Source organism: Sarcophilus harrisii, chromosome 3 (genome assembly GCF_902635505.1).
Source record: "Sarcophilus harrisii chromosome 3, mSarHar1.11, whole genome shotgun sequence".
NCBI classification, from domain to species: domain Eukaryota; kingdom Metazoa; phylum Chordata; class Mammalia; order Dasyuromorphia; family Dasyuridae; genus Sarcophilus; species Sarcophilus harrisii.
In genome coordinates this window covers 400,765,705-400,792,155 of record NC_045428.1, presented here as the reverse complement: position 1 = coordinate 400,792,155, position 26,451 = coordinate 400,765,705, and the positions used below count along the sequence as shown (strand labels likewise).

At 33.5% G+C, this 26,451-nt stretch overlaps 1 protein-coding gene across 2 annotated transcripts in view; it reads left to right on the top strand.

Annotated features, from left to right (window-relative positions):
- ITGA6 (integrin subunit alpha 6) overlaps positions 1-23,457 on the top strand; it is a 101,576-nt gene extending 78,119 nt beyond the window's left edge. The window contains exons 10-26 of one of the 2 annotated variants that reach the window (XM_023499286.2): positions 28-126; positions 693-754; positions 6,163-6,323; positions 6,531-6,674; positions 8,432-8,547; positions 8,656-8,845; positions 8,966-9,049; positions 9,153-9,232; positions 9,384-9,461; positions 9,550-9,652; positions 10,849-11,022; positions 12,279-12,380; positions 12,465-12,575; positions 12,675-12,773; positions 15,629-15,754; positions 18,639-18,768; positions 21,212-21,346. In XM_023499286.2, the coding sequence (XP_023355054.1) occupies positions 28-126; positions 693-754; positions 6,163-6,323; positions 6,531-6,674; positions 8,432-8,547; positions 8,656-8,845; positions 8,966-9,049; positions 9,153-9,232; positions 9,384-9,461; positions 9,550-9,652; positions 10,849-11,022; positions 12,279-12,380; positions 12,465-12,575; positions 12,675-12,773; positions 15,629-15,754; positions 18,639-18,746 (1,837 nt within the window). In that variant the 3' untranslated portion in view covers positions 18,747-18,768; positions 21,212-21,346. Of the gene's footprint in view, positions 1-27; positions 127-692; positions 755-6,162; positions 6,324-6,530; positions 6,675-8,431; positions 8,548-8,655; positions 8,846-8,965; positions 9,050-9,152; positions 9,233-9,383; positions 9,462-9,549; positions 9,653-10,848; positions 11,023-12,278; positions 12,381-12,464; positions 12,576-12,674; positions 12,774-15,628; positions 15,755-18,638; positions 18,769-21,211 lie in introns of both variants that reach the window. The other variant, XM_003763957.4, reaches the window with a different exon arrangement.
- Positions 23,458-26,451: the final 2,994 nt, after the last annotated feature.

The following is a 26,451-nucleotide window of genomic DNA, read 5'->3' as shown; positions in this document are numbered from 1 at the left end:
TTTTCTTATTTTCTTGCCTCCTTCCAGATCTCGACCTGTGATTAACATCCAGAAAACAATCACAGTAACACCTAACAGAATTGATCTGAGACACAAAATGGCCTGTGATGCACCAAGTGGAATATGGTGAGATCCATAGTTGTGTGCTATGGGCTTGTTTCTGTCTACTTCTTCCACAGATTGGAAACAATCTGACAGACTGATTTTGTATATGTGGGCGCGTTCTATGTTGTGTTTTCCTGTGAATTTTAATTCACTTTATTGACATATTTGGATAGTGCAATGACAGTATTCCTCAAAGTTTCACAAGCAAGATGTTCTGGAGCATGGAAATAAGAAACTTTAGGTTATCCTTAGGTGGAGCAGATAGGATAGACCTCTGGACTTGGGGCCAGAGTTCAGATCCTGATTCAGACACTTATTAGCTGTGGGACCCTGAGCAAGTCACTTAAGCTCTGTCTCACTCAGTTTTCTCAGCTGGAAAATAAGGATAATAATAGCTTCTGTCCTTTAGAGTTATTGTAAGGATAAAATGAGGTGTTTTGTAAACGTTAAACTATTATTATTATTGTCCTAAACAGTCTTAATCATTTAAAAAATAATTTGGGGATATGTGGAAATGAAAGTTTTTAATTAACTTATCCTACTGTGATAAAGCTCTATTTAAGAAATATTTCTTTGATTTTATACAGCCTAAAGGTTAAAGCCTGTTTTGAATACACTGCCAAGCCCAGTAGTTACAATCCTGCAATATGTAAGTATCTAAGACTCTATATTCCTCAAATATATTTTTAAAGAAATTTCTTCCAAGTTGAAAGATCTTCAGAAATTCTAGGAAAAAAACTAGAATTGTGACTAACAAAAGAAATTTCAGGAGTAAAGTGCTGTTTATTAGAGATAGTAAAATGGTTTAGTGTGAGGACTTTGGCGTCAGGAATATTTGAGTTCACATCTTGCCTCAGACACTTAGCTACCTCAGGAAAGTGATTTTTGTAGCCTCAATTTCCTCATCCATAAAATGGAAATAACAGCACCCACCTCCTGGGGTTATAGTTGACACGTGGTATGTGATTTTAGAAACTTTTAAAGCACTATATAAATATGATGGTGATGATGATGATAACGTTACTTCACCTAGTTCCCCCTCCTTTAAAAATATAACAGCACATAGTAGAGAATATCTTCTTTGTGGATTCTCCAAAGAGAATCTGTTTACATCAGAATACTTTTAAGAATATCTATTCCTACAATCATGCTCCCAGTTTCATTGCAACCTACTGGAGACTTTTCAGTGAAAATTAGTGTGTGGAAAAAGTGGCTTTGGGGTTTTTGCTTAAAACAAAAATGTTTATAGAGATGGCTAAAGTATGGTTGTTTCACTAAGTCTATCCTTCTGGCTCCACTTCTTCTGACACTGGAACACTTATCTGGCATCTCCCCTCATCCCCCACTCAGGCATGAAGGACACAAACAGTATCGATTGTTTTTCCTTGCTCTTCCATTAAAAGATCAGATATTTTACCTCCTTGAACAACTTAAGTTGACTTCTTCTACAATTAAATATTTGATAGTCTTAATGGTAGTTTTGTTCATAGAATGTTAGAAGAATTTATGATTAGATGAAAGTTTGGTTACTGAATTCAGTGTGATTATACACCTCTTTTATTTGATACATGTAAAACAAAAACAAGTCTTTCTGGTATCATGACATCTGTTATGAGACTTCCAGCGAGTGACCTCATTGGTTGACTCTAGGAGTTTATTAAATGGGCATTTAAACCCTCAAACGAGTAAGAATATAAGAATTATATTATTCTAATACTTAAGTCCAATTTAAAATTTCTCCAGTCTAATCCTCTGTATTTTGAAAGAGGGACATGATTGTTTTCTTATACAGGACTTCTTAAAATTTTTCTATTTGCAATCCCTTTTCACGCAAGAAAATTTTATGCAAATCCTACCATATAGATATATAAAGTAGATATACAAGTCAAGCATTTACTGATAATAAGTCATAGTTTTGCAACTCCCACCTTTATTTATATCACTCCATATGGGATCAGAATTTACAATGTAAAAATCATTGCTCTAATATATCACCTTCAAAAGGTTGGTTATATACCTATAGGAATTCTAGTTTTCATGAACAAATCCTATTTTGTATCTGCCCTCCATTAATTACATTTTCTAGCTTGTACTACTTTGGAGCCATTGTGTAGAACATACCTTTCCTCTTTTTTTTCCTCAAATGTGCCTCTCTCAAGTTTCAGGGAATATTCTTTGCTACATTTTAGATTTTTGTCTAAATTTAAATAGTATAGATTTAAATAGTCCCAAATTGCATACACTTTGATCATATGTTCCCTTTTAGCTTCTAGCCACACAGATGAATTAATGAGTTGAACAGCAAGCACGTATAAAGTATTTATTCTATGTGCTAGGCACAGTGATGAGTATTGGGGATACAAAGATAAAAATGAAACAGTTCCTGCCCTTAAGAGATTTGCCTGCTATGAGAGAAGACAAATGTAAAGATATTAGGCAGTTTTAAGTGTCTTTGTCCATTTCCTTTGAGTTTTTCCCCACTTACCTGGAAAAACAGCTGTCTTTTTTTGGATTATCTCCAGTTCCATTAGGTCTTTCTCATTATCCTTTGAGTCTTGCATTTGGTAGTGCAAGTGCAGGTACTCTGTGACTTTGTGCAAAGGAAGTGTATGTACTGAGTTGATTTTAATCTTGTTTGTAATATTCTCCTTAATACTGCCCAATGTTCTCTCAGCCTGCTTGCCAGAATATAAGCTCGCATACACAAGGAACACATACACACATACCCAATCTGCAATGTATCCAAGTGTAGTTGGGATTTTATTTTTTTTAACCTACATGTTATACTTTGTACTTCCTTATTTGAAAAAATCATAGATCCTCTACTATTCTTTGGGGGTGAATTAGACACAGCACTCAAAAAAACCTATTCCATAATTAGTACTATGAGACAGAATGATACAGTGGAAGGAACACTTGGTAATTAAAAAAATTAAATTAAATTAATTTAATTTAATATATTTTTTGTTTTTTCTAATTACATGTAAAGATCGTTTTCAACATTTATTTTTGTAAGATTTTGAATTCCATATTTTTTCTTCCTCCCTCCCTTATTTCCCCAAGACAGCAAACAATTTGGTATAGTTTATTCACACACAATAATTTTATTTATTTTTTAATGTGTGATTATTTAAAACATATTTCCATATTAGTCATGTTGTGAAAAGAAAATCAGAACAAAAGAGAAAAACCACAAGGGAGAGGGGAAAAAAGCAAAGAAACAACAACAACAAAGGCAAAAATAGTGTGCTTTCAATCTGCATTCAGTCTCCCATAGTTCTCTCTCTGAGTATGGATGGTAATTTCTATCCCAGGTCTCTTGAATTGTCTTGGATCTCTGAATTGCTGAGATCTAAGTCTATGATCATCACATAGTCTTGTTGTTACTATGTACAATGTTCTAGTTCTTCTCACTTCACTCAGCATCAGTTGTAAGGCTTTTAAGGCTTAAGGATACTTGATTTGGGATCTGGGGATTAGGTTTTGAATCCCAGCTTTGTCATTTACTATTTGTGTGATCTTGGGTAAGAGACATTTCCTCATCATCTGTAAGGGATTTTGGACCAGGTAATTTCAAAGATCCATTCTTGTTCTAAACTAATGATGCTATGAGGAGAAATCTTATTAAATTTTTAAAAATTCTAGTGAAAATTTTTCAGATCACATTTTGTGTGTAAAAAAGATTTATTTTTTAAAGCATCTATTACCTCCTTAGATTTCTAACTATTTTTATCTTTGGAAAAATAAAGTATGATAGGTTTTCACTGTACTTTATGAATTATGTACAGGGCCTTGAATTTGTCTGATTAGTCTATAAATAAAATATTGAGTGTTGGCAATATAACAATTTATTTTTATATGTGCATATTTGGAAATATTTACATATAGTAATCTTTTTTCAGGGAATATTCAGAGATTACTTGGTATTCATGGCAATCCCATAGTATTAAAAGAAATTTCAAGTCAATTAGAGAAATGTTTGCAAAAGTAATTGTCCCTTCCTGTATTAAAAAAAAAAAAAAGTGTGTGTGGTAGGGCAGTTTTTTATTGCACAGACTTTAAATGTAGTAATCCACTTATATAGACATTCATTATTTAGTTTTAATGAATCTTCTACTTGGCTCGCTCTCCAAAGGTCAGTTTAGAGGCAGCCTGAAAATATTTTATGATGATGTGAACTGTCTGGAGGGTTAGAAAGGGTTAAAGTAGAATTTGGTACATAAATGGTTTTAATGCACACAAACTCTTCTGACTTTTTCTTCTGAGGGACACTCAGCATGTTAGCCTTCATCTAGTTCATTTTAATGTTTGCAGGTCACTGATGAATGGATAATGTCAAGATTGTGGAGGGCCTTAAAATGGGGAGCATTCCATTTGGCAGTTCTGACATTTAGGATTTCTTCAGATGGATACAGAAATGCCTACTGTTGAAATAATATGTCGGTGTCTCTAAATTTTGGTCTTGCCTGTCTGTATAGAAATAGAATCAGTTACAAGGAGAGAGCCATGTAGCTAGGGGGTGTGGGGTGTATGTGTATGTTCATGTGTGTATTCTAATACATAGAACTAGTATTTAATACATAAAACTAGTTATAATTATTGTTTTTAACACATGGTATAGCAGAAGGAGTACTGGCTGGGATCAGTGAACCTAGGTTTAAAATCCCACCCTTGTCATACTTACAACCTCCCTGATCTTGGGCAAATTATTTAACCTTTCTGGCCCTCATCTGTAAAATCAGGGGTTTAGAACAAATAATTTCTGAGACCTCTTCCAATTTAAAACTTATAATTTTATGATCCCATAAGAACAATTGGGTCAAATGGTGCTTCCTTTTCCCCTTCTATTCTGGGCAAATTTCCTAGGTCTTAGTTTCTCCCAATGAAGTGGTCGAATTTGCATTATCACTGCCAATAACAATGATTAATAATAATAATATCAATATTATTAAACCTAACTTATTTCTTAGTTGTTCCTTTTTCTGGTCAGTTACCATGAATTGAGTTAATTCAAGTTAATTTATAGTAGTCAAAGAAACATAATAGACCAGATATGCTATTTGGGGTAAAGGTAGGTGGGAAATGCATCCTAAAGTCATAGATAAATGATATTTCAACTATTCAAGTCATGTAGATAGTCTGAGTTAAAAGACCATGCCTGATGCTTGCTATATATATGACCTTAGACAAGACACAGTTTCAAAATTGGAATGCAGCTTTGTCAGCTGTAAAATAAGACTAGATGAACACTAAGGTTTCTTCTAGCTTTAGCTTTATTATTCCATATTTTAGAGGCTACATAAACAGATGATCAAATATTGATTTGTAACATTTATATCTAGCTTAGAATTACTATATATAGGAAACCTGGCAATGTGACTTTTCATTGTTACATGAAGGTTACATTGACAAAAGGATGTCATAGCAGCCAAATTTTAATTCTTTTTAGAAGTCAATTCCATCATCAAAATATGACTTTATACTTATAAGTCTTTGTAAGAAAATGCAGCCTGCATCACAGAACAGGCTTCATAGATTTTCAATCATTGTAGTAGTTTTGTTTTGTTTTGAATTTTTTTAGACAAGTACCTACTTTATAGCTTTAGATATTTGCTTGCCTGCTGGGATATTTCTTTTCTTTCTTACTTTCTTTTTTTTTTTTTTTTGAAGAGAACTTTAACAACCCCATTTAGCCTCTACAATTCTATGATTTGTATAATAAAGTCATCCCAAAACTAACAGAAAATACAGTGCTGTGGAATTTAGGATTGTTCTTGGGCGCCCTCAGGTGGCTTGAGTTGAAACTAATTTATAAACCATTGGATTTTGAATGCATAAATAAATTATAAGAAATATGAACAGGAGGGAAAATCATGTTTCCACATTGAGTGGTAGGTTAAGCTAGAAGATTTTCATTTTGGCAAATGGAGCAAAAATGTTTTTCCACTAAAGTTCAAAAAGAGGATTTTAAAAGAATTCAAAATACACTCCTAAAAGGAATATACTTTGTCACTAAAACCATGTTTCATAGTATCTGTTTACTTGATTTTTATTTAGCAATTGTGGGCACACTTGAAGCTGAAAGTCAGAGAAGGAAATCCGGCTTATCATCAAGAGTTCATTTTCCAAATCAAGCTTCTGAACCTAAATCTTCCCATGAACTGACTCTGAAAGGGCAGAAACAAAAAATGTGCATGGAAAGAATACTTTGGCTACAGGTAGGGAATTAAGATATTACAGAGGGAAGGGTTCAGACATTACATGAGTATTATTTTTATTTAATTTAAGAGGGGTTTTATAGTGGTATATACAGATTTTTTTAAAGTAGTATGTTTAAATTCAAAGTAAAATATTTCTCAGAAATGTGTCAAAATGTTATTGTTGCTATATAGTAAGTATCCTTATTAGGTGGTTATATTTTCCAGGACAACATCAGAGATAAACTACGTCCCATTCCCATAACAGCATCAGTGGAAATTAAAGAACCAAATTCACGAAGGCGAGTGAATTCACTTCCAGAACTTCTTCCCATTCTGAATTCAAATGAACCCAAAACAGTGACCTCAGAGGTAAGGTTGCCTTCCTTCCCATCATGAGGTTTGTTTTTTTTCTTACAGTGTTAAACAATCCAGTAAGAAATGTCTTCCTGAGAGGATATTTAGAACATGTGCTTAGATTAAGTGACTGTTCCTTACATAAACTTGTAACATATGCATGTGTTATATGTTCAGTATACATTATATATTAAACTTAGCCAATTATAATCTAAGGAAATAATGATAGGAAAAATAATCTCTATTTATAAAGTGCAAATAATTGCCAATATTTCTTAATAATTTGGAAAAAATCACCATCTCACTGATCTTTAACACAAGCTATATGAATGTATATTTTAATATATGTTCATATTACACACATACCTTTAATCTAGCAGCTGACATGTTTACTATTTGCTCTGCTCTCTACTAATCTAGAGACTAACAGGGATCATATATATATATATATATATATGCATAAACATGCTACATACATTAATGTGTCCATCCATACATATAAATATATGTATATACGTATATGTAAACACATTATATATCTCCATGCGTATACTATTGTTTGAAATCAATGAAATGAAAATTTCTTTCCTCCCCTCTCCAAATTGGGAAGTAGTTTATGGGCTGAAATTTTTTTCTATTACAATTTTTTCTTATTATAACCAGCTGATTTTAGTATTTCTTTCCAATATATCCTATATTTCTCCTGTCATAATGTTCTCATACCAAAGATCTTTTCTACCTTTGAAGTCATGAAACTGTTCTTGGTTGGTCTGGTTCTTAAAAGCAAGGGGCAAGTTTTAGTCAGAAAGGAAGCCTGTGATCAGCAAGATAAAATGGACAACATTAGACAGTTATGTTATGTCAAAATTGGAGAAAGTTATAGTCTGAATTGTTGTAAGATTTGTACTGGGTTTGGAATAGGAGCAGGGAAGGGTTAGGAATAGATAGTGAGCAGATTTAGAGAGGAAAAGATTCACTTATCTGTGACTATGTTCCCCTTTTGCTGGATCAGCTAAGGTTCACACTGTACACAGTCCCCTGTGATCTCTGCTGGTCTTAGTAGATTATTAGAGGTCAGTCTTTCAGAGTGAATAGTAAAGATATAAGGTCTTTTGAAATCAGAGACCAGTTAAATCTAAATTGTATAAAATGCCATAGTATATAATAACACTGCCTCATAAACTCTTTAGATTGTTATTGAAATGGATATTTTTGTCATCTTTATAATCACTTCCTAGGACATTCTGCCTTCAGTGTAGAATGATGAAACAAGGAAGAAGAAAACTTTTTGTTGTTCATTTATGTCCTGCTTTTCTGACCCCATTTTGGCTTTTCTCAGCATAGACACTGGAGAATGGTTTGCCATTTCCTTTTCCAGCTCATTTTATAGATGAGAAAACTGAGGCAAACAGAGTGAAATGAATTTGTCCAGAATCACACAGCTAGTAAGTTCCTGAGGCCAGATTTGAATTCTGGAAGATGAATCTTTCTGGCTTCAAGCCCAGAACTCTATTCTTTGCACCATCAGACAACTTTAGCCATGATTTTTTTTCTTATGTAATTGGGGAAAAGTTAGTAAAATGCTATTTAGTATTTCCTTTCAGACCCTTTGGATATGTTACAAAAGGCTTGTATGTCTGTGGTCTCTTCAGAGGGAACAGTTATCATACCAGAATGTGGACATTATGGAAGAAGCCATTCATTTACTTAGCCTTCTGTCAGTATTTTTCTGAGTGATGTTAACTTACACTCACTTCTGTTTTTTCTTCTAGGTCCAGTTCTTAAAAGAGGGATGTGGAGATGACAATATCTGTAATAGCAATCTGAAATTAGAGTACAGATTTTGTACACGAGATGGCAACCAAGACAAATTTTCTTATTTACCAATGTAAGAGTTTGTAGCATTAGCATAAATGGTTATCATTTGACAAGGACTGTTTGATGAGAAAGGTTCTGGAGTGTCTTGAGAATGATACTGTTGTTTCTCTTTTTGTAGTCACAATGGCATTCCAGAGCTTGTTCTCAAAGATCAGAAGGATATTGCTTTAGAGATAACAGTGACAAATAGTCCATCAAATCCCAGGGACCCTACAAAAGATGGGGATGATGCTCATGAAGCCAAACTCATTGCAACTTTTCCTGATACCTTAACTTACTCTGCATACAGAGAGCTGAGGGCTTATCCTGTGAGTGTCTTAAGGGCAAAGAGGGAGGAAGAAAATTGGTTGTGTGTATCTCATATGCACACATAAATCTTGTACTTGATAATTTTAGCCTAACTTTTTTTTTTTTTTACACTTTTATAGGAAAAACAGTTGAGTTGTGCAGCTAATGTAAATGGTTCCCAAGTAGACTGTGAACTTGGAAATCCCTTTAAGAGAAATTCCAGTGTGGGTGCTAATTTTTTTTCATTTTATTATTTTAAAATGTCATTAAGATTTAGATAGATTGCATTCATGTTAATTGGAATACATGTATGTTTCTCTTTTTTAGGTTACTTTTTATTTGATTTTAAGTACCACGGAAGTCACCTTTGATACCACAGACCTGGACGTGAATTTGAAGTTGGAAACGTAAGAGTTCTTTTTCCTCAGTCTCTTCACTTAGTCTTGTACATGAATGTGTAGGCTTCTATGAATTGCCTCTGATCTGACTCATGAAAGAAATGTAATTATAATGAAAAAACTGTTAAAATAAAACCTCATTGTTTCCTTTTCACTTCAGAACAAGCAATCAAGATAATTTGGCTTCAATTACAGCTAAAGCTAAAGTGGTTATTGAACTGCTTTTGTCGGTCTCTGGGTAAGTGTTTGTATTTAGCATAACAAATCAATGTTTGAAAGAACCATTTACAATCTTTACTGAAACCTAGTGTTTTTTAATTTAACAGAGTTGCTAAACCTTCCCAGGTGTACTTTGGAGGTACTGTTGTTGGTGAGCGAGCTATGAAATCTGAAGATGATATTGGAAACTTAATAGAATATGAATTCAGGGTGAGTTAGAGCAGATGTACATAAGATACGATGTTCATATAAATAAATTCATTTTTTTTTACTAATCTTCCTATTTCTACCAAATCAATTCTAGCCTTCTTACTCTGGAATTTGAGGAGTCCCACAGGTTGATCTTTCCATTGTTACTTTACATTGAACTTGTCACATTCTACACAGCCAGGGGGTTGCAATGCTGGAACTGGACTTGGGAAAACCTGTGTTCAAATCTAGCCTCTAATATTTCATATTCTCTGTTTGCCTCAGTTTCCTCAATTGCAAAATGGGAGTAACAATAGCACACCTCCCAGAGTAGATATAAGGATCAAATGAGATAAAGCACTTAACACAGTGTTTGATGCTCTGTTGGCACTATATAAATTTGTTGTTCAGTGTTTTAGTTGTGTGTCTTAACACTTCTTGACCTCATTTGGGGTTTTCTTGGCAAAGATACTGAATTGGTTTGCCATTTCCTTCTTTACCTCATTTTATGTTGAAAAATTGAGGCAGCTTGGCAATTTGTTATTATTTGTACTAATGAAAATGTAAATATATATGTATGTATGTGTGTATGTATATAAATTTAGTTTTGGGAAGGTAATATCTGTTTCGGTCAACAGATTTTACTTTTGTATTTTTGTTTTATTTAAAGAATATGAAACTTGGCTTATGTTTTGTAAAATAATACTGACTGTAGTGGGAAAGGAGGTTTGGGGGCATGCTGAATAAGAACAATGAAGTGATGAAAAATTCCCTGGGGGCTAACTACACAGCAGATGATTAAATTGTCTGATTATCTGTTTGACTTTATCCATATGACATTGAATCTTGCTGTACAATCATACATAGATTTCCCTTTCCTGTGACTAAAAATCCTGAGCTCAGAAATATAGCAATTACATGTAGTTAAAAACCACTATGACATGCCTTGTCATGTCATAGAGGTGTCATTCCTGATCTGTGATAGCAGCAACACGAGAAGAATCCAGTTTACATTTGAAGTTAATGGTTGATGACCTGATTAGACAGTGTGCTTTGGCCCTGGAATTTGTGCTTCCAACATCTCTCTGCTCTCATTCAATTTTTGCATCAAATATTCTTGACATTTTTCAAACTGCTTATGAGTGGTAACTATTGCTATAAATTTGCATTAAGAGAATTTACTTTGAGATAACATATGCATTTTTATTTCCCAACAGGTAATTAATTTAGGTAAACCTCTTAAAAATCTTGGAACAGCATCTCTAAACATTCAGTGGCCCAAAGAAATTAGCAATGGCAAATGGCTGCTTTATTTGATGAAAATAGAATCCAAAGGACTGGAACAAATAAACTGTGAGCCACAAGATGAAATTAATTCTCTGGGACTAAAGGTATATTAATAAGTTTATTTTCAGTTTATAACATACCTAATGTAATTATGTCAAGTGAATGGGAGGGGATTGCTTTTGATGCATTCACTAAACTTTCCTGAGGAAATCGACAGAATAGTAATCTTGCCTTTCTTCCTCCTTCATATTTTTCCCTTTAGTTGGAAGAGTGAGAAATTTTCAGATTAAATACCTTCCTTTCAAAGGCTAGAGCTGCCTTTACTCATTTCAGGAAATGAAATTTCTGAAATTTAATGGCCAGTAATAAGCTCAAATCCATTGAGAGCTGAGATGAGTTGGGAGGGATAATAAAATGGTTGGTGTGGTATTTATGGTACAATAAAAATAATGCTGGTCTTACAGTGAAAAGGGCACTAGATTCTAATTGGCCATGTACCAGGAGCATGTACTTCTTCTCAAACCTCACTTTCTTCATCTGTAACGTAGGATAATACTATTGTTAATCTTTACCCTACAGAGTTGTTATGAAGATCAAAAGAGATAATGTATTAAAAGCCCTTTGTGATCTTAAATGTGTTATAGGAATGTCAGTAATTATAGTAAAGAATCCTTTAGTCATACTAGAGACTTAGGCAGTTTCAGTTCTGCTTTGCCTTAACTGTATCAGCAAGAGATATTTTGTAGGGCATTTGTTGACCGTTAAAAGTGACCTTTAGAATAAAACATAGGTGTAAAAACTTTTCATTGTTGTTCTGGACCTGTGAGAAGGTAGCATAATGTGATAGATAACTGGCCTTATTGTCTAGAACACCTGGATTCTCATGCTACCTTTGAAATGTACTCTTATGTAACCCGTAACATCTCAGTGCCTCTGGGTACTACATTAGTAGAATAAATTTTCCCCCCTGAGAATTGCCTTACAGCATTTTATGGTGACTGGGGTTATTTAAGTCCTAGCTAATTCTTTGGAGAGCTTGTTCTCTCCTTCAGCATGTATTTATGTAGGCCAAGGATGATCTGCCTGGTATTAAAATCATCATATATCAAAAAGTTTAAATGATGAAAACTTTTTGCTGATTTTGTACATAAATTGTTACTTATGTTTTAGTCCCTTAAGGAGGAGAAAGAATCTTATTGTGTGACTATTAAAAAAATGTGGATTACTTCAAATCTATCTTTGAAAGGGATAATAAATTAAAAGTCCAGATTGTATGGGGGTGGGGGAGGTAGAGCAAAGGCAAAACCACTTGACTACTTGAGATCTCTTCTTGGTGATATATCTTCTCTTTTTCCTTTAGGAATCTCCTCACAACTCAAGAAAGAAAAGAGAAATTGCAGAGAAACAGACAGATGATGGAAGAAAATTTTCTTTATTTGCAGAAAGAAAATATCAGACACTAGTAAGCATTCTTCAGGAGATTTGGCAGATTATTAGCATTCTTTGGTACAAACATTTCACCTTTTTAATTTTAATTTCTTTCTAGAACTGTAGCACAAATGTTAACTGTGTGAATATAATATGTCCTCTACATGGTTTGGACAGCAAAGCTTCTGTTATATTACGGTCAAGGCTGTGGAATGGTACATTCCTAGAGGTATGACTTCATTCTGGGACACTTGTTTAGAGAGATATTTGCTCTCTCATAGGGATTGATTGTTTCTTTGACACATATACTGTCTTTTTCCTAAAACAGGAATATTCCAAGCTGAACTACTTAGATATTCTTCTTCAGGCTACCATTAATGTTACTGCTGCTGCAGAGAATATTAAGGTTCCAAATGCAGGCACTCAAGTGAGTAGTTTTGGAATCATTTTGATCCTTTTTTTTTCTGGGTTACTTGGCAAAATCGAAGTTGTCAGTGTTTTTTGTTTATACTCTTTTACCTTATCATTCCTTTCTCCATTCCTTCTTAAACATCTACCTACTCCCTTATTTGTATTTTAATAAAATCTTGGGGTCAGAATGAAACCTAGAAATCATCTAATCTTGCATATATTAAATTATCAAAAATATTTGTAAAATGAGTTATAGAATAATTTAATTTTAGTTTGGAGGAATTGAAAGGACTTTCTAGATCAAGGAATCTTAACTTTTGGGGGGGGCCATGGACCTCTTCTCATAATAAAGATTTTAAATGCATCAAACTCAGAATTACAGAAATTACAAAAGAAACCAATTATATTGAAAAATCAGTGTACCAAGTTCATAGACCTCAGGTTAAATACTCCTGATCTAGGCACTCCTCTCTTTTTTTTTTTTTGAAAATGACATGCATAATTTCATAAATTGAGTATTGCCTCCATTAGTAAATTTTGTAAAAAAACATTTTTTCTTTAGAACCTCCAAAAATCTTCAAATCTACTCAATCTCTAGAGGCCTTCTCTGGGTCTTTTAATATTTTTATGATACAGACTGTTTATCTTTCTAATTTATTCATAACTGTTTTAATTCCTTTTCCAGTTAAACATATATTTAATGACCTCTCTCTCTCTTTTTGGTGCTGAGGCAAAAAGCCAGGAAGTGTTAAGTGTCTGAGAGCAGTTTTGAACTCAGGTCCTCCTGAGTTCAGGGCTGGTGCTCTATCCACTGTACCACCTAACTGCTCCCAGATCTCTTTTAAGCCAAAATAGTCCCAGCTTTTGATCTTGAGTAAAAGTTGTTGTTGTACTCTATAGTTTAATATCTTAGTATCTTAATCTCTTAGTATAACTGATTATATTAATATTTATACTACTATATACTACATAGTACTATTATAGTGTATTGTATATATACTATAAGAATATACTACTATATTATTATACTAATAATAGCCTAGTATAGTTTAATAGTGTAGCTTAATATCTGTAACACTTAGAATCATCATATATCTTTATTTTGCCATATTGATAATCAAAGGGAGCATTTTGAGTTCATTCATAGGGCTGCACAATTTCTCAAATGATGTATTTAGTCTTCTGTCCTGCAACTATACAATTTTAGACTCTTCTCCTTATCTGTCTGCTATATTTGTTTAAGGTACTTGCACTGATTTACTAATTCAGTGGGCTGCCAAAGCAATTGTGTATTCTAAACTGGATAGTAAACATATTTATTCTTCATTTATTTGGCTTTACCTATGTGATTTTTGAATGTTCTCTTTTGAGAAGCTAAGTATTTCATTGAAGAGGACCTAGAACATTTGAGAGATTATTACAAACAGCACAGTTTTAAACATTAATATTGAAAGAAACTCAATTATCTCTAGATAATTCCTCTTCCAATTTGATTCCACATAGGAATGTGGAATTACCCCAAACTGTGGCCAACCTTTGGCAAACATATCTCTTTCTCTTTGTCTCAGTATTGTCTGTCTCAATATTGACTCAAAGAATCATTGATTAAAGTTTTAATTGTAATTCCACCTGTCAGGAAAGTCTTGCATAATAGAAACTTTGGAAAAGAGTCTTAAGAGCTACATTTTGCTCTATAGAACCAAATACTTTTTCATGATCAATTTACAATAAATGCAAAAGCATCATCTCTTCACAAAACAGTTGATTCATGTGCAACTGGGACAATGTGTTTGCTGTAAAAAATTGAATTTGAATGCCTCTAAGTGATTGGGGAGCTTACTTTCTCATAAGAAATCCTATTCCATTATTGAAAAGCTTTAATTAATAGGAAATTCTTCCTTGTCTTGAGCTGAAGTCTCTTTGTAACTTCTAAATCCCAGCACTGAGAAAATCTCAGATCTGCTCAAGAAAATTGTCCAAATGTGAAAAGTTTTCAAGGTAATTCAGTTCAATAAACATTCATGTAAAATTTACTGTGTATGGGCCATTAGAGAAGAATACAAACCCACCCAATGATGCACGAATACCTTAGAGAAGGCATCAAAATGTCATGTAAAGCATAAAAGAAAAGGTCATCCTAACTTGTGGGGGAGGGGGAGGTTCATGGATGAGATAATATTCGATTTGGGTTTTAAAGGATGGTCAGGAATTTACCAGGCAAGGATTTTGCTGGTATAATACGGGAGCAGTATTGAATAAGCAAAGGAAGAGTACAGGTCAATTTTCTTGACCAGATCTGAGATTTCCTGGGGAGGAACTTTTTTGACCAGGGCAGATCACAACTTAAATTCTTAGAGAGTTTCGTGGAACATTGAGAGGTAAAATGAAATGTTCAGTCAAACAGCCAATAAGTGCACTTGAATATAGAGAAATCTTCTTGATTCCCTCTGCAATACTGATTCCACCCAAAGAAAAATATTTATGCATGTCCATATCCCTTTCTTACTTCCTTGCCCTTCTTCAGCCTTAGTGGCATTCTCTGACACCTCTAAAATGTTTTGGAATGCTTATTGTTCATAAACATTTTCTACCTAATTTAGCAGTTCTTTCCCATACTGAACTTGTAGGCCTTTTAAGTCTGCCTGGAGTGAAGAAAGCAGGATTAGAGAGAGAAACAAGTGTGAAATGTATTATACAGTTTTATAAGAAAAAAAAAAGTTCATTTAAAATTAAATATACTTTATAGATAACCTTGCCAAAACTACTTTTGAAGGCAAAATCTGAGCTAGACTTGTTCTTTCAAACTCTTAACACTTTGCATTCATTCACACAGAGTACACTGATCCTCACATGATTTCTTCTGCTTCACAGGTCCGTGTTACAGTATTTCCTTCAAAGACAGTTGCACAATATTCTGGAGTTCCTTGGTGGATCATCCTTGTGGCTATCCTTGCTGGAATTTTGATGCTTGCTCTATTAGTATTTTTACTATGGAAGGTAGGTTTTGTGTAGCATTTTTATGTGCATTTTATTTCATGTTTTAAAAAATATTGGTTTTCAAAATAGGAAGGCCATCATATTATAAATATCTGGATATAATGGAAAGTTTTGATGTGTAAAGTTCAACCACCTTAATGTACAGCCTTAGAACACATAACTAAATATGTTTTAGCAGTAGTAGATTCATTTTTTTGTTGCTTGAGACTGGCATACTCTTCATTTGGGATTAAGTCTTGTCAAGTTTTAACTGTGTCCTTCCCTCCCAAACTGTACTGCTCCCTCAGCACTACTCCCTCTTCCCTCCCCCTTCCCGCCCAACCCCTGAAACATGAAATGACCATATGATGTGAGCAAAACTTGGAATCAATGTGGAAAAAAGTACCATCGATGCTTTCTGTTCTAAACATAATAGAAGCCCATATGGAAACTTTTCATTTCTTCTTAACTGTAAAAACACCTTTCTCCCTCCCTCTTTTGAAGCCACTTTAAAAAACAATCATCCACATGGTTTTTACTTGTCATCATGAGTTACTATATATATGTTATATGAAAATTTATTATATATGCAAATCATATATCTTATATGAGGATTATATTTATATGTGTCCATTATTTCCTATATGTATCCTTTATGAGGATTCTGCCTATATGTATACTATTGTTTTTAGATGTTACAACCTATAGACACTATTTTGCAGTCCAGGTTTTTAGTACAACTGGTAATGCACAATTCTCTCATCTCATTATAATTTTTAATTTATTTTCTTCTTCAGCTCATTTTTATAGATGAGGAAACTGAGGCAAATAAGATTAAGTGACTCACCCAGGGTCACACAGCTAGTACATGTCTAAGGCCAAATTTGAGCTCCATTCTTTTTTACTTCAGTGCTCTAGCCACTGTGCAACCCAGCTGCCCTCATTATAAATTTCAATAAGTCACAAATAGAGTTTAGCTACACAGAATGCTATTTTCCCTTTCTGTTATAACAGATGATAATTATGCTTTCTCCAGTCACGGCCAGACTTAAGTTGTTTCCACCAAAGTGAAGTCATTCTTTAGACTTCTCCCATAAAATGCATTTGGAATTCTTGTTATCAGAAAATCCCAAGAGTTTTTGATTCACAGCAAATCTTAGAATCTGATCTTTCTTAACTTGATATAGACCCTTTATTGTCAAGCAGCAGGTTTATGCAATTGTGTTTTTCATATTCTAGAACATATTCTAACCAGCCCGTGCCAAAATAAAATCAAGAAAAATGAAGTCAAGGAAAAAAGTGTTTTAGTCTTAGGGGATTGCCCCTAAGGATAGCCTTCCAGATAGGTTAACAGCTTTTCATCTAAAAAATTGGTTTCTCAAGCCCTAGCACTGCCATCACCTAGCTGTGTTGCTTTGGTTAAATCATATAATGTCTCTTTGCCTCAGTTTTCTTATTTGAAATATGATAATCTTTTAAGGTCTCTCCTAGATGTGCTATTCTGTAGCTCTTGTTTTCTTATAAATTTTTGTATAAAGTAATTTGGCTCCCAGAATATACATGTAGATAAGACTCATTATTTTATGGTTACTCCCACTTCCATAATACTGAAGCCTTGATTTTCCTTCATTAGTAGGACCCAGACCTGTAAATTTTTGGTGTGGGGAACATGCAACTCATATTAACTTACAGTTATCAGAGAATTCTCTGGGACATCAGAAGGTTAAGTGATTTATCCATGATCATAGAAATAGTAAATGTCATAATTGGAGCTTCCTGACTCCACAGGATAGTCTATCTAAACTAGGGGCATCAAACTCAAATAGAAAAGGATTGGATCTGCATATTGACTACTTAGAAAATCACAAATCATCATTTTCTACATTGTATTTTTATTTATTTTGTTAAGCATTTCTCAGTTACATTTTAATATGATTGGGGCTTCACTTTCAAGAATTTAACTCTTCTGTCTTAGGTCACATTGCCCCATGATTAGCATGGATAATTGAGAGATCACTAGGTGGTTTCACAAACAACATTTCCCATAATCAATTAGGTATATCTTTGTCAGCATAAGAAGTTGAATTCACCAAAGGTCATGGACCTATCAGGTCTAGCTACATTTCAGAGTATAATTCCAAGGCCTTATGAACCAAGTATAAGTAAATAGACCAAGTCTCCAGTTATACAAAGGAAATTACAGTAGAAAGTAGGATAATGCTTTTATACTCATTTAGAGTGACCTAATCTAATTCACTTAAGTTTCTACCATTTGAAGGTTTCATCTTCATCCAGAATTTGTGAAAATGACAGCAATCATTCTTTCACTGTTCCGTCTTCAGATTTGTATTGTAATTTGCTTCACAAATCTCTAGGCCTCAAATAGATGGTATTTGTTCGGCAGAATTTATTGTGAAAGAAAGAAAAAAAATACAACTTCTCAGGAGCTCTTTTCCTAGTATTTGTACAACGTCTCACTTCAGAGAATTCATTTCCTAACTACTGTCTGAACAAACAGCACAGGTCAGCCTTTTGACCTTCTGCAGAGGGGCACAAAGCACCTTCAAGATGAAACCAAAGCCATAGCCTTACATGTGGGGGAAATGTATGCCTTGACACTTTTCTTCTGAATAAATGAAATCAATTCCCCTCTAACATGTTACCCATATTGGTTCCTTAGTTGTTGGGATAGTAAAAGAAAAATCAGCAAAAGAGGCAATATGTCCTGGAGGGTCTAGGTTGACTGTTATCCCAAATATTTAGTGCTACCTTGCTCCTGGTGGCCGAAATTTTGTATCTTTGTTAAATAGGTTATAAATGTAATGGATCAAGTTCTGAGGGGTTTTTTTGTTTGGCTATTATACATCAACTTATGAAATTGACTAAGTGCCTTGCTTCCTTATAGTGTGGTTTCTTCAAGAGAAATAAGAAAGATCATTATGATGCCACATATCACAAGGCTGAGATCCATGCTCAGCCATCTGATAAAGAGAGGCTTACTTCTGATGCATAGTATTGAGCTACTTCTGTAATTGGTAATTGATCAATGTTTTTCATTGCTAGCTGTGGGACCTGCTGTGGTTGTGGTGGCTAATGTTAAGGGAAAGAGCTTGCTGCATTGATTTCATTAACAGATGAGTTTCCATGTGTCTTCATGTGCTTGCTTGCTTTTATTTGCATTTGAATGCTCACATGCTTTTTGTTTTTTAGAAAGTTTAAAAAAAACCTTCAGCTACAAGGGTGATTTCCTTTCTTCCTACCCATTCCAGTACAACCTAAAACAGTAGCAAAAAATGTGTATTCTTACGTACTTTTAAACAAATACCCCAAATCTCTATGACCCTTTAGAGCTTACTTACATATGTATGTGTATATATGTATATGTACATGTATGCACACAGATATATACTTACTACTGGATAATGAGCAAAATTGAAGATTATAAACACATAAGGAATTGCTACTGATTATTTTTTTTTTGTTAGCCATGGAATTACTTATAATTAGAGGTGATGTTGGCTGCTTTATTAACCTTTGTTGCATGCTGAAAACATGTTATTTCTCTTGATGAAAAGGGTTTTTCATCACTTTAATTTTACCTTTTTTTCCCATCATTATCATTTTAATCTACTTACACTAAATGGAGGGGGGAATTGACAGTTTGAAATAATTTTGTTGTTGTTCAGAAATGTTGTGCTGCTAAGATCAAAATATACGGCCTTGCTTTGCTACAACATAAAATAGACCAAAAACCATTTCAGTACATTATAAACAGAATTTCCCTAAGATTTCAAGCTGTATACATGACTGGCGTCATAGTAAATACAAAGAAATTTCAATTCAATAAAATAATTTAGACAGTCCATCAAGTTTATTGTAATGGACTTTGACCTCTATATTCCCATTTTTAAGTTTTTGGATCTCCTTTTACTTTTCTTATTTGTGGCCTTTTGGGAATAATTGAGCGTTTTCCTTTCTCTTGTTCATTTATTTATTTATTTAGTTATTTGTGACATCTTGGTAAACAAGGAAAGGACATTTTGCCAACTTCCTGTTCCCTTCAATGGCTCAGTTTGGCACCCCACTCAGATTTCAGTGGGTACTTCTCTCATGCCATTGAATGTTCATTAAATTATTGCATTGTTTAAATTGGGGTAACAGCTGTGTTTTATGGTAGGTAGATACTATTGTGATCTGATCTGGGATAATAAATCATGGGAAAAAAAATGTGGTCACCATCAAAATAGTCTTGAGATGAAAGCTCTCATGTTATTTTTTTCCCTATTTCCATATTAATACTTATACAATTTTTTTTACCATGGTATTTTAATAATTCTGAAATACCATTCAACATAAGCATTCTGCCCTTGTAGGTAATTGCATAATAAGCAGTCTAATCTTTCATTCTAAATATCTTCATCATCCATCATCTCACTGCATTTCTTAAATTTGAAGACTCTTTCTTTACTACCACACTGCATTCCAAACAGTTCTTGATTCTGAAATAGCTCAGAAATTTTTCATTCATATTGCATAGTCTTCCAAAAGAGCAGGATAGATACTGCTAAAGTACTTACTTCACATAACTCTTGTAATGGAAAAGGCATATTGCTTTTTCAAAGGAAAAAAGAGGAGCCATTCCAATGTCTTGTGAGGCTCACAATAGCTCAAACAAAATAAGAGGTTTAGGCAGTGTATCATTTAGCTTAGAGCTAGCACATAGTTACTTCATTATTTGTAAAGAAAAGAGATTAACTTGTAGACAGGTCAACATGTCCCATACAACTGAAATGATATAGAGCTCCCAGGAGATATGATATGAACAATGAAGCTTTAAACAGGAGGCATAAGTAAAGTTTTTAAATATGCCAGTTCCACCACATTGGTATATTCAAATACTGTCTTGCAAAATGTTTGTGACTTAACATCAATTTATTTTAGCAAGAAAACCTTTTCTCTTTTTTTTTCCCCAGGCTTTATTTAGCTCTTAATATCTATTTCCAAAATGCCCTTTTTGCTGAAATGATTCCTCTAGTGTGATTTCTAAAATGTTATAATTCCAAATAAAATATTGTAATTATATATGTTAATTGTAGAAACATTTTCCCAGTGACTCCTAAATTATTATATTATATATAAATTATAATTTATTATATTATAAATTATATTATATAGAGATGGGTTTCACGTTTAAAATTTTTTTTTAAAATGTAAAGTCAATAGGTGAAAATGTACTTGCCCAGCCTCCAGTTACATAGATCTTCTACTCTCTTCTCACTCCATTACTCTCCACTTCTTCAACCTCAGCCATTTTTCTTTAGAGACATATTGGGTTTTTTTCTTAAGGAAAATTATTTCTTTTCTCCCAAATGTGGGCATTACTTTAAAAGGAAAAAAAAAAAAAAAAGCTTAGCTGTTCCTATTTAATACATTTTGTGACTGAATATTTTTTGTTCCCCTTTTCTGCCTCTTCTCTAGTGTGGATTCTTTAAGCGCTCCAGGTACGATGACAGTGTTCCCCGATACCATGCTGTAAGAATCCGAAAAGAGGAACGGCAGATCAAAGATGAGAAATATAATGATGGCCTGGAAAAAAAACAGTGGATCACAAAATGGAATGAAGATGAAAGCTACTCCTAGGGGGAAAAACAGCACACTCTCCAGACTATTCTCTTGTTTTCCAACTCAGAAATTTAAATGGATTTTAAAAGTTCCTTCAGTAACTGAGGATTGGTTTCAGACTTACTACAGACAGTATGGACCTACAGTTCTTAACTGTGGATATTGTTACATATCCCAAGGCTTTTATTTTGCACAGCTAAATTTAAGACAGATGGAACTGATTTTTTTTTAAACTGCCTTAATTTAAATTTTCAGATTGTCTTTTATTTTGGTGTGGCTGACCTCTGATGAGGAAGGGTATGTTGAGTTGTACCTCATGTGAAATCTCATCAGTTTATTAGAAAGAAAGCCACTATCTTCAGTCATGCTGATATCTACATGCTGATATCTAAGCTTCATAATTCTTGTATTGACTTTCCAAATATTTCTTCCACTAAAATCAGAGAACTTTAAATCAACAACAATTTAACCTAAAATACTGTCTTTGAGTAAATGTGCAATAGAAGGTGATGCTGCCATCCCACCATCTTGTTTTTAACCTCAGATTTGTGTGAATATATTCACACCAAAATATACAGGTTATCATTTCTTCTGACTAACACACACACACACACACACACACACACACACACACACACACACACACACAATAGGCTTGAATATTAGTTACATTGTTTTGTATATATTTTAGCCCTGGTATTTATTTTTCTCATAAATCATTTTGCCTTTGACTAACACATAGGCCAAAGACTATCCAATTTATCTTTCTTTGATTGGTTTAGGTGATCAGAATTAGTACATAAGTGGTTAGTGGTTTTGACCTAAATCTTTCACTGCAAAAAGAAAATAATAATAATTCTTTATAAATATACCAGAGATATTTTTTTAATAACTTAAAACTTAACTATATATTATAGCATCTTCCTTCATTCTCTCTTCCCATCTTCATTCTTCCTAAACTCTATCTAGATCTGGATTTGGTTAAGAGATAGGATTTAACTCTAAGATAGGATTAACTCTAAGAACAGTTAGGGTCCTTTTTTTTTTTTTTTTTTTTTTTTTTTTTTTGCATGGGGATGTTTTGTTTGCCCTCCAGCTACTATTTTCAGAACATTATACACATGCTTTAAGGAAGTCTTGGAGGAAAAGGACTTGTTTGTCCCCATCCTTCACTCCTCCAGATGCTCTCTATTAATAGCACTTGGAAACAAGCTAGGTGCATATGGTGGATCTGAACTGATCCAATTTGAGACTACTGAATGAATGCTCTGGTGTCAAAATAGTGATTTTATTTTTCAAACATGATAGCATGACTTTTAATTTTTAGAATGCATTGGTGTTTTTTTTTTTTCAATCTATGTTCCATGAATGACTTTGTGATTATGAAAATACGAACTTTACAATGCCTTTAAAATGCATATTGCATTCAGCTGATATAATACTGCAATTTCTGTGCTATATACATTGATTATATTTTGAATAGAAATGGGCATCATAAAACAGGCTACTTAACTGTCATGTTCCAAAATGTTAAGTTATGGGAGGAAGGAAAGCAGGAAGGTGCTAATTAGTTTGAAACTAGTATAAGAAAATATAACATACAAAATACTATTATGTGTGCTTTCATTGGTTTGGGCTGGTTTTTTTCCTTTTCAGGAATTAGATGCCCTTAAAATTCTTATGTATTTCAAAAGTCTTCATTCATAGAGACATTTACACAAATTGTATTTTGTTTACAATTTTAGTTTCAAAAACAAGGTAGCATCAGTGTTTAAAAATTCAGTTTCTTGCCTGGATAACTCAAGATCCCAATGTACTGGCTTTATAAGCTGCTAAGAGGCTGCTTATGTTGGCAGTGTTCATAGGCCTTTGTTATAAAAAATGAATGTTCTGAAGTTGGTGTAGTTTTCAACAACACAAAAAGCAATGTTGTTGCAGTGTTAAATTTAGAATTGTTAAAAATGTCATCTCAAGTCAAGTCACTGGTCTGTTTGCATTTGATAAATTTTTATACTAACTAACGTTGTGAAATCATTCCATGATGAGAACGTACCTGTGGATATTTGTATAAAAGTGTGAAATAAATTTTTTTTATGAAAGTACTTATTGCTTAGTCATTATCATGAGGCTAGCTTTGGTATTGGAACATAGCAAATATCTGTGAGAAAGTCTTAATTGCCAGATTTTCTCTTTGTGAAATTATTTTTATGGTTTATGAAATAGTATGTTACTTAATTTTAATGCACAAAATCATCTCAAAGTTGTCATATGATTTTGATTAGTGTTTGATGTAAATGAGTAAACAAATATCCAAAGAAAAGGCAATATAAAATATGTAATAAGAAAATTTGAATAGTTTAAAAAACTTAAAAAAAATTTATAATAGCATATTTATTTTCTTATATAAGTTTATGCTATGTAATGAAGAAAACAATTCTTTTTTTTCCCCCTAATTTACATTATTTACCAGGTCCTCAGTATATAATGATATGAGAATGTTAGATTAGAAAGCCTCAAAGATACATTCAACTTTTGAATCTAGGATTCTGTGTCCAGATTAATTTGGACAATGATGATATAGTGTCTTTGTCAGATGTAAAAAGTGAGGTTATTTGAAGTGATCAAGTAAGCATTTTTCTTTTGGCTGTTGACATATTTTAATCTGCAGAACAGATACTGATTCTGGGCCATGTTGTATAATAGAAAAAAGACTGGACTTAGAGTCAGAACACCTGGATTATGGTTCTACTGTTACTTATTATATTATTGTCATTTAACCTGAGTTCCAATTTGTCCATCTTTAAGATGAGGCAACTAGGTGATGCAGAGGATGGAGCGCTGAGCTTGGAGTCAAGATAACTTGAGTTGAAATTTAGGATTGTTCACTTACTACCTTTGTGATCCCAGGCAAGTCACTTAACTCTGTCTTAGTTTCCTTATTTGTAAAATAAGCCAAAGAAGGAAATGGCAAATCACTCCACTATCTTTGCAAGACAACCCCAAATGGGGTCATGAAGAGTCAGACACAACTGAAAAAAATAGAAAATGGGAACAATGATAGAAAATTAACTTTACCTCACTCATTGTCACTGGACACATTAACAGATTCATTGGAAGATACAGTCAAAATTCATGAAATCATATTCTAAATTAACTTACGTTGCTCTCTACATTTCTGGAGGGAGTACCTAAATCCATGAGGTCATAGATTCACCAAGAATTGAAATGGTCTGTACCCAGCTTCTTAAACTGGGTTGTGATCCATATAGGGTCAATGTGGAGGTTATAAAGCTATGATTTATTATCAGTAAATGTTAAATTTGTATACACATTTTAATATATCTATATCCCTGGGGTCATATTTCTCCAGTGAAAAGGAGTTGAGAGTGGAAAAAGTTTAAGAATCCTTGGTCAATACTAGAGTAGCTGAGAAGCCCAATCTGATATTTGGATAGCATTGTGGGCCTTTGATACTTTAGAAAAAACAAATAACCTCAGCCAAAAATAAACAAGAATGTCAACACAATATTAACTTTAGATTTGTTTAAAAGTCCTATTAAGTCAGATTATAAGAATTTAATGAGATAATGTGTGTTAAAAAGCACTTTGTAGGCTGTAGAATTTCAAACAAATGTACAGTAAACATCTTCATCATTCTCAACATGAGAATGAAAAGAGGAATAGTCCCCCTATCCAGAGGAATTGGTCATTCCAGTGAGGCCACTGAAAGAGTATTTAGCACCATTGACTTCCTACCAACACTGCACTAAAAGAAACACATTTCTACTCCTGCCTAAACTGTTTACTTGCCTCCAAAGGAAATTGTGGCTTCAGATCTACTCTTTGACAAATCTACAATCACTTTGATTTAATCCTCATTCTAGGAGCTTTATTAAACTGCTCTGGTAAGATTCATTTCAAGTCAACAAACATTTATTAAACACATGAACCATATGCAAGACAAAAATTGAAAGAGCTCCTGCTCTCAGTGAATTTGCTACTGGACAGATACAACTCGCACAAGTGTACTGTAAAGTAGTGAATGTAGAAGAGGTGGTAAAGGAGATATCACAAAGCGTGTTCAAGGGACTGTGCCAAGTGTGATCAAAGTGTTCTGAGAACATTTGAGGAGGGAAAGATAGATGAGAGAAGCAAGAAAGTTTCACCTGATGTAAGGCCTTGAAAAAATATTGATAAATAGTCCAAGAGGAAAAGATAATAAAGGAGTGTTTTATAAATAAAGGGAATGACTTTTACACTCCCCTGTAAAGGGGCAGGAAATGAATAGTTTGTCAAGTCTTTAGTAATAAGTAGTAGCTAGTGGGTCCATTTGTCTAGAACGATAGTCATGATGAATTACCACGTTATTTAACAAAATGAAAAAAAGTTACATAGTAGAAGCACCAAGTTGTTTACCTGTTCTTAATAATTACCTTTATTATTTTTTATTTGGCATATTTCTTGGTTCATCTTTGAAGAGTAGAGCAACTTTGCCACCCACAAGAACCTGTGTCATTGCCTGTCAGAATGCTAATGGATTCTAGAGTGTTTAGTAAGATGGAGAAAATGTAAAAACTTATTAATAAAGGGATTAATAAGATGGTCTAAGATTGAAAAAAGATAGTTTAATAGATTTCTAGTTTATTTATAGGTTATATGCTCCAAAAGGAGAAGAAAAAGAGAAAGCAAACACAATATCTTGTTTTGAGAACTTCACCTCATTTTTAGAGGAAAGTGCTGTCTGTCTGATTAGCTTTGGTGATAATTAAAAAAGATTTTAAAAAGTTTTCTGATACCAAAATCAAGAGGCCTGCTTCTGGTAGTTCTTAATGGGGAAACTAAGTCTTGGGAGACTTTGGAGCTCTCTTTAGTTGTGACCTCAAAGGAGTTTATATAAATAAACAAATGGATTTTTTCTTTGGTCCCTGAATATGGTCAAATAGAAAATCAGTGTTTCTACTTCTGTCATACCTTAAAATAAATACAGGTTTTTTTAGATCTGCAAGTTGTTTGATCCAGCTGTTATAATTTGGGAGTATTATTGAAGTGCTGACTGAGACCATCTCTAGAGCAGCTGTTACTACTTGTTCCCATCT